Source organism: Echinococcus granulosus (assembly GCF_000524195.1).
Source record: "Echinococcus granulosus chromosome Unknown EG_S00083, whole genome shotgun sequence".
Classification (NCBI taxonomy): Eukaryota; Metazoa; Platyhelminthes; class Cestoda; order Cyclophyllidea; family Taeniidae; genus Echinococcus; species Echinococcus granulosus.
In genome coordinates, this window is record NW_020170463.1 from 197231 (window position 1) to 206097 (window position 8867).

The window sequence follows — 8867 nt, forward strand, 5'->3', positions numbered from 1 at the left end:
TAAATATAAAAATTTGAGATTTTTTTATGCGAATCACATGATCTATTCGTATTGTAGAGCTCTAAGACTTTCCTGAAGACGACCGAGAACATAATACTCGGGCGGAATGTGTACTGTCGACGTGCAGGGGGACTTGAGGTAACTGGCATGGTGCGGAGGCCAGGCCGCCCGGCGTAGGTACAAAGACAGAGTGTCTAAGTAAACCTGTTACCAAAACTGAGAGTTAAACTGACAAGAAAAGTATTACACGCATAACAAAATGACCTATACCCTGCCGCCCCGATTTTCTTTACCTCTTTGTGGTATGGCGTCTCGCTCATGCCTACAACCCTATGGTCCAACAATACATTGATAAAAAATCAGATTCCTCTTTGAGGTGACTCACGGTGTCACATTCCAGGAGCCTAAAAAGCCTAGGAAAAGAATAATAGAGCATTTGCAATCCACAAAGACATGAAAGATTTCAAAACCCAATTGACTGTTTGATGGTCATGATTTATGCCAAAATCACCAGCACTAGTCCTGTTCTGTTAGTAATGGAATCATGAAGGGAAGATGTGTGCTTTACGTATTTAGATGTATAATGGTGCGACAGTACCCTTAACCCTTTGTTTAAGCCACTTAGGTCTTCACAGATTGTGCTCCCACCCAGGGCGTAGCAGTAGCCTTTCAGCACAAATGTATGTTAGTAATATCATAATAAATTAGACTTTTAGCTTCTCAACCTCGCGCTTCATTCTCCTGGAGCGAGTGGACTCTTTGGGTTATATTAAGGCAGGACACAGAGGTCTCGAGAACTCACGTTCCGAGGATAAATCTTTTCATAAATGGATAGTATACATTCCATCACGAGGTTTGCGTTTACTAAATGCTTTTCACCGAAATGATGCAATCAGGAAGGCATATATCACAACGTATTTTCTGCCACATTGCAGTAAATTCACACCAATTCGGAGGAAGTTCAGAGTGCTACATTAAAAGCAAAAAATATAGTTTACAAAAGGATTCAGACAGTAAAACTAGTAGTGGCTATTTGGACTATGCTAGAGTACTGAACAAATTACATAAATTAAATGAATTGGGTTAAAACAGCACCGATACTAATAAATTTGAGAGCTTTGCCCAATAAAAAAATGAGATACAAACATATTTTTAGCAATTTAACTGCAAATGCTTGACTTACTTCACAACTTATTTTATTCGAAATGGTAGAATGCAATATTTGTTCTAAAATAGTCAGGTGAAGTTTCAGAGAACAAAAAAATTTACAGACATACGGAATGAAAAGCAAAGTAACAAAGGACCTTACAGGCTTCTAAACATATTTTTTAGCTCTGACAAATCCTAGTGAACCGTTTGAGCGGATGGTTTTAGGTTCCAGGCGTTTTAAACTGCGGTTGGGAATGGTAAGCCAATTTTCTGTATGAGGGTTATTTTTAGTATTTCATTCGCCTGATTCCACGTGTTTGTCGTCCATCTGTCAGCAGAGGCATTTCCACCTCCTCAAATCTGTGTGCGGAGCTTTACCTTACTTTTGCGTGCCCACGTTCTGTCTTTTACAGCAATGTCGAGGTTAAGCAGGTAGATGTACCTGGTAGTTCTGGCGCCTTTGGTATTCTTCCGGAGCATGTACCTACTATTGCTACCCTTCGTCCTGGGGTTGTTGGCGTGACTGAGAAGGATGGCGGTGTTAAGAAATATTTTGGTAAATTTATTACTTCATTTTATTGTCATGAGATGTCATTCGATCTGGCTTGAAGTTTTTTATTTTCAACTGTAGTTAGCAGTGGAACGGTTACAGTCAACGCTGACTCTACTGTCCAGGTTTTGGCTGAAGAATGCTTCCCTTTGAAGGAAATAGACGCTCAGCTGGTTCGTGATAACTTGGCTAAAGCTCAGTCCCAACTCTCTTTGGCTTCAACAGAAGAAAAAAAGGTTGAGGCCCAAATTACAATCGAGGCTTATGAGAGTATGCTGGCTGCTTTGTAAATGTAGGAACGTTTTATGAATCTTAGCTAATTTCCTAGACAGTTCCTGCCTTTTTCTGTCTTATCAGTAATATTATGGTTTGGGAAAATTAAACGCGTTTAGGCACAGTGATACCAAGCGTTAAATGATCAATTTTCCATCAGGGGCATAGGTCAGCTTGCAGCTGTGGTTTTAAGTGTTTTAGGTCTTTTTAAGCTAGGCCTACAAGCAGGTAGCACGGTTTTTCTGTGAGATTATGCGTTTTCTTGATCACCTACCTTGTTATCATTCCTAGGTGACTGTGGTGATTTATTTACACATTCAGGCGACTAAACATCAGGTTATTAGGCTTAAATTTTGGGATGGCAAGTTAATTTTCGATACCGTTTTCTTATTCTGCCCTGGAATGTCCGAAGTGTCTAGCCCTGACCCGAGTATTTTTATCTCAAATTCCTGAAACTATAAGAGATTTTGTGTGTTAGTTTCGAATGTTTTTCGTTCCTTTAATGAGGCGAACTTTTGGCACACATTTTCAGTAAAATCACCTGAGACTCACTGAGTCGGCGGGGTGTTGCCAATAGACGAAATCCCTAGTAATATCATTGTCATGAAGTTTTGAATCGCAAGAATGTAGAATTTTTGACGCTGTTTAAAACTAGCGAGAACTTTTCTGTGGACTGATGGTTCAAAATTGAGTTCCGGTCGTAATGGAATGAGCTACTTATCAACACATTGAGATGCATGAGCGCTTATTTCTTCGGTTTGAGGCAGTTTAATACAAATGACAGAGCAGCTTTGTTGATCAACTTTCTCTCAAACAGCAGTGAGATTCCCACAACTCTCAAACGTTTCGTTTGGTGATAAAGTCAAATTCTGGTCGTTACGAGGCCCACACGTCTAATCTTTCTATGGAGTGGTCAGAACACTAAGAACTTCGTTTTTATTTCTTATCACGGGCAAGTAGTACGCACTACGTTTGTCCTACACTAAGAGCAAGGCTTTGAAATTTGTGAGTGCCAAATGACCGGAACGCCGAGGCGGTACACAGGGAAATGCCAATTTCCTTGAAGGTGTTTACGCCAAGAAGTACATTCACTACTCTTGTTCACCGTTTGGCAGACGTAGGTATTCGAGCTAGCAATCCTTCCCACCACGTTCAACTGCAATCACCCCACTTGGGCATACTGGCCAAATAACCGAGGTGACAATACCTAAACTATCAATTTCACCGTATCTTCAGCTTCCAATTTCTCCTAGAAAAAACCAAGCCGACATGCCGACGGCCGTCACCAAACAAAATTCTGTAATTCCTACTGCAAATCCGGTCTGGACTGAGGTCCCATCGCTGAGTGGGATAGAAAACATACCAGTAAGCTGGTGAGCAGGATTGATGTCACTTGGATTACCCAAGAGAAGGTACTTTATTCAGGCGAAAAAATTCATTTATTTTACTGCAATATCAGGATTCTGGTTTTAAATGCGAAGGCCCTGTTCCACAATTTGTATTATCCCCTCAGACGAAAAGGGCCTGAGCGCATTGGATACATCACCTGCAATGTGAATGCGTCAAATTAATTCACAATGCAAAGGGTCCGTTTCTAAAGTAGGAAACAACTTAGCACACCGGAATCACATTCGAGCAGACGGCCACTTCGCCAGCAGATGAACACCAGTTCAGCTATTCGTATCAGAAAGAGTTCTGAGCAGACACCTTCCGCAAAAACTGCACCAAAACGACTAAGCAAAGGTTTAAGTTCTGTGGAGAATTTTAGTCGCCACATAATAGGCACCATGTCCGCGGCCATTCCACTCGAATTCCGCGAATGCTTGCCACGATTCAAGGGAGTTGCAAAATTCTAAAACAGATGCTTGGTATCGACAAATCAAGTCCCAAAAATACTACTAGTAGCAGGGTATCTCACCTCCAGTAATTCACAATGAAGTTCTGCTAAAAGAGAAGCAACGGGTTCGCTTAAATCCTGACTACAGTGGAAGAAACATACACTCAACTCAACCTCGAACCGACGGAAATCAAGAAATACACCGATATCCGTACCAATTTGATGATAAAACTGTTAGCCACACAAGCCCACGTACAGGATGCCAAGCCTCTGCCAAGAGAAGGGGCCAATCCTGCCCCTTGACTTTAGACATATCGAGAAAACGGGGCGGATTGCTTAAAAAGAACGTTTTCCAATCGACTGTAGTCCAGTCCTGACGAACAACCTGCGCAGGACTACTTTTCAGCCAGATAATTAAGATTTCGATCACTAATGGGGGCGGAAATAGCTCCTTCTCACCTACAATTCAATTATATTTGGACATAACCCACCTTGAATAAACGGCGTTGAGTAGGCTAAAGTGACGCCTGAAACGAGAGCTGAGACGAAGAGAGGAGACAAACGAAGGAGATTGATGAAGGGTTTGTCGAATATAGCCGCGTTAGAAAAGTCGGCATTCTCGTGCAAGTCTTTGCAGACTTCTGACATCCCGTCAACAGTCATCAGGCTATCGAAAATGCGCCGAATGAAACTCGAGACTGGTCGAGCAGCTTCGACTAGTCTCTCATCCAAAAGACAGTAATCTTTGGAAGAAGAAAGCGACTGAATCACTAGAAATATTTGCCCCTAAATAGATAATTAAGTAAAAAACAATCACCTTTAACCAGACCGCGACCAAATCGAGCAGAGGTGTCAAACCAACGCATATGGCCAATTGAGTCAGCCTAATAAGAAATTGTTCTCGGAGTGGATTGACGTTAAATCCACAGGGGAAAAGTAGATGAAAAACCATCCTCCGAACCTCTTCTTCACATGTCGTTGTGAAGTGATCAGCGAAGGCGTCCAATAGTTCAAGGGATTCTAGATCATTTGGAACCTCACCATTCACTAAGAATAGCTTATCAAGCATATGCTGAATGGTTTCGAAGTTTATTGTATTGTCTCGACAAGCACATTCAAAGCTCTGCAGCGAGTCCCGGCATGCGGCAGCGATGGCCATAGTGCACCGAAAGATTCCACAATGACAAAGGCTAAATGGTCCCCTCTACCTATCCGTGATTTGCAGTTGATTGCGTCAAGGTAATATACGGTTGTTTATGCAAAAAAAACCAATGGGTTATCATGCCCAAAATTAAACGGGGTAAATCTATGCTACAAGACTGTTTATTATTTGCTGAAAAATTTTATGTTGACTGACAGGTCAAACAAGAATAGGAAAAAGTTATTTATAGGAAATTAAAATCAAATTTAATGTTTATCACACTTTTAAGCCCATAATTACTTTAGCGTTAAACTCAAAATGGCTTATTTTAAGCGCACTTTTATAGTCTGCCTGTGTAGCATTAGCGCCTGGCATTTGAAAAATATCGTCAGAAAATTGAAAATGCACAGCGTTATAACGCAAGGGTAATTTAACACATAAAATTATGTAGCATATATACTTGACGTGTTTTGCCTCTAAAGGGCAAAGATTTTGGAAGCACGAAACTCACAAAGGGTTCTTCACTACTTACGCGTTCTGAAGTGATTTTTGCCCGTAAATCGGACAAAATCCCAAAAGAACCAGTAAAATAAAACTTTGAAATAGTTGGAAACTCAAAACACTCCTAGAATTTTACTCTAGGTTAATCCATGCCTACAAACCGTAACACGTGACAATTCCGCACATTAAAAAGCTGTAAAGCTTGTGTCACCTAGTTTTCGAAATACCCAAAAATGTATTTATGTTTAGAAAATATCATTTTAGATGTTTTTCTTCCAGGGAAACAGTAATACTAAATGACTGCCTAACTCATATGCATTTCTATATAGCTAATTCTCTGAAATGCGCATTTCTGAAGAGGTATTTTCGTAACCTTAAAACCTACTATTTTTCAATTTTTTTCTTCTTTGCTTTGTAAGGAATAAAATAGCGCTTTTTGTATTCTAGGTATGGTGGCACACGTTTTGTTGGTCTTATTTCACAGCATTTCCCGCTGGGCGCTCGCGGCGTGACCATACCGGGCTCGCGGCAGGCTATCTCTGCTGCTATGCTCGCTTTCTTCATTTTAATACTTGCTTGATAACTTCAGAGCAACCAGAAATGCCTGGTCTCGCACTGCAGAAAGGTGACGGTAATGTGACATCTTTAATCACTGATGAGGAGAGTGGATTACTTATACCCAGGGAATACATATGTGGTGGTATTGCATCAATGATTAACGTAGTTGTGGTCTTCCCGTTGCACAAAACAGTTTTCTTCCAACAATTGGAGGGTATAAAGTGGTCCGAAGCATTTATGCGGTTGCGGAGGGAAGGACTGTGGCAAGTCTACCGAGGTGTTGTTCCACCTCTTCTTCAGCGTGCTTCCTCGGCATCTGTGATGTTTGGTTTTCAAAGTCAATCTCAGAGGTTTCTCTACAGGCATCAGGGTAGGATGGATATCCCTCTTTACATCCAAACTATTCTTTCCGCTACGATGGCTGGCTGCCTAGAGGCCTCTTTAACGCCCTTCGAGCGGGTGCAAACGCTTCTCCAATCCTCTAATAAATCACGCATGTACAAGAACACACCTTACGCTCTTTCTAGTCTGTACAAATCCTATGGATTCCGGGAACTATATCGTGGTTTTACCCCGATCCTTCTGCGCAATTGTATCGGTGATATATTATATTTTAGTGGGAAGGAGTGGCTACGTGGCAAGAGTCATTCTGAAGACCTTCCGTTCGGTAAACGCCGTCTGACAGATTTTGTGATTGGTGGGTTCTTGGGCTCCACTATTGGGGCAGCCATATTTCCTTTGAATGTCGTCAAAACACAGATGCAGTCCACTGTAGGTACAGGATCTAAAAGCCTCAGATATGCTCTGCTCAGTCTATTAAACGAACGGGAGCATGCAAAGATTGCTCGGTTGTACAGCGGACTTCCTGCCAATTTCTTTCGGTCCCTGCTCTCATGGGGTGTTATCACCATGATGTACGAGTGGCTGCTTACCTTATGAGAAAGTATTTCCCCTGTCTATCTGCTTTTCTGTACAGTGCAACCGATTCTACACCTTGTCCGCTACTCTCTTAGATTTGGATCGGGCTATTCCCGCAAGTTGTTTTGTATCTTTTGTAATCTATTTTTCAAAAGTAGTCATTATTACTAGTGCTTGTTTTTTACGTTATTTTATCTGTTAACGGTGTCGCATTATAAATTACGAGTTGATAGACAATTTACGAACACAGTACCTCGCTGGCGCTTATTTCGAGTAGTTCCTGTAATTGGTCGGTGATTCTAAGGTTTTTTTTTTAATTGTGAATTTGGTCGCTCTGCATCGTCGAGCTATTGTTTTAGAAACTCAGGAGAAATGCAAGCGGCTAGTAAAGGGTCAACTGAACATGCTCTGGGGGGGTTGTTTTTGCCCCGAGGTGGCGCTAGGTTGTGGTTGCATTTATGGCCTAGGTGCTTGAGATGAGTTGAGTTGTTGCGCTTCATTGTGCTTGGGGAGATTTCTGATTAAATAACTGGGTAAGAGGATAACCTACCCCACAGTGTTGAAATTTAGATTTAGTTGTACTGTGGTGTTGGTGGTGTGTTCTCAAGAGCACTTGAAAGGCCTCCGAACACAGCTGGAATCCATCAATCGGTTTTCTCGAACAAAAGGTGTAAAAATGCTACTAGGGTCTCCAACGCCTTGTTTAGTTCTTCGTTTTGGCTACGCGGGCACTTACGGCCTGGCTATTGGACTTTCACAGGAAGGTCATGATATATGGGCCATGTCAGTAGCCCCCCAGTCCTTCTGCAGTAGTAGTTGTGAATTCTTTCGACTTCAGGAAAGATCTGGGGCCCTGCATTTGTGGCAGCTGAAAGTGTGCACGACCTCAAAAGGCAACTGCCTCAACTTCTATTGCTAAATGTTAAACCTTAACGCTATGGGGGAGGGGCATCTGCTGTAAAAGGGAGAAGCTGTGACGACCCCTAACAGAAGGAATGAAAGTGATGTCCCCCTTCTGCAACTAACCACAGAGCCGTGTTCTGCATAAATACTATTAGCAACTGATTTGTCACTAGCCTTGGCCATGAATCATCTGGCAAAGTTCGTTACGAAGCTGTCAGCAGTACCTCTATGAAGATGTCAAGTGAGTACGCCACAACTTGCCACCTCTCTACTAGCTGGACAGGACCCAGATATATTGAAGTGAAGTAGGAACAAAGTACCAAGGAGAAGCGGGTGCCAAACGCTGTTTCCTCAAAACTATTCTAAACCTCATCCATTACTAGAGGACTCTGCATTTAGGCCAGTATTCTTACCCCTAGCGATGGGCATAGGAGATGGCCAGTGCCCAAACCCTTTCCCAATGCAGTATCCAACCACGACGAAGTTCTTTATCCAGCAAAATAGCTAAGAGGAATCAGTGACGTTGTGGCTAGATAACTTCTCAGCCATGCGCGATTTCGATGCGCAGCTGATTTGTGGGTGTTTTACTTACAACTTCGATCACAGTGTGATGGTTAATGTGGGAAATCACCCAGGGAGAGCTCCGCGGACAACGCTCAAAGGTGTATTTAATCCTTCACTTTGGTTGCGCGGGCACTTAAGGCTCGGACACTGCACTTCCGCAGAGTGGCACATTCTCTGGCCAAGTCGGAGTGCCACATTTATTTTTCACTTTACAATACATCATTTGGATGCCTGCTCGATGGTCGTCCTTTGCAAGTACTGCACTTCAGTTTTGCATGTTGGCTTTACTTAATTCACTAGCTGCAGATATTCCTTATCATCAACGTCACTTCTTTTCAGTTAATTATAGAAATTCGTTTAAAATTGGCGGGGTTGGGGAATGGGACACCTAAGTAGATTATTGTAATACTTATGTTGTTTTAATGTGCCTTTCAGGGAGGAGGGAGGCAGGAAATTCGAACCTGGTAACTGGA

General features: G+C 42.2%; 3 protein-coding genes across 3 annotated transcripts; 2 read left to right on the forward strand and 1 right to left on the reverse strand. All coding sequences in view use genetic code 11, as the record gives it.

Moving 5' to 3' along the window:
* Positions 1-1364: 1364 nt before the first annotated feature.
* On the forward strand, positions 1365-1989 carry EGR_07651 (ATP synthase subunit delta; the record flags this gene model as incomplete). The annotated part of the gene is made up of 3 exons (XM_024496900.1): positions 1365-1406; positions 1441-1705; positions 1781-1989. The coding sequence occupies 3 exons, from the start codon at positions 1365-1367 to the stop codon at positions 1987-1989; spliced, it is 516 nt and encodes a 171-aa protein (XP_024348682.1).
* A 1452-nt stretch (positions 1990-3441) lies between these two features.
* Positions 3442-4968, reverse strand: EGR_07652 (hypothetical protein; the record flags this gene model as incomplete). The annotated part of the gene is made up of 6 exons (XM_024496901.1): positions 3442-3518; positions 3593-3824; positions 3972-4040; positions 4066-4268; positions 4301-4595; positions 4627-4968. 6 exons carry the CDS (start codon positions 4966-4968, stop codon positions 3442-3444), a joined length of 1218 nt encoding a protein of 405 aa, XP_024348683.1.
* A 1083-nt stretch (positions 4969-6051) lies between these two features.
* EGR_07653 (Mitochondrial carrier triple repeat protein) lies at positions 6052-6948 on the forward strand (the record flags this gene model as incomplete). The annotated part of the gene is made up of 1 exon (XM_024496902.1): positions 6052-6948. The coding sequence occupies one exon, from the start codon at positions 6052-6054 to the stop codon at positions 6946-6948; it is 897 nt and encodes a 298-aa protein (XP_024348684.1).
* Between the last annotated feature and the right edge of the window lie 1919 nt (positions 6949-8867).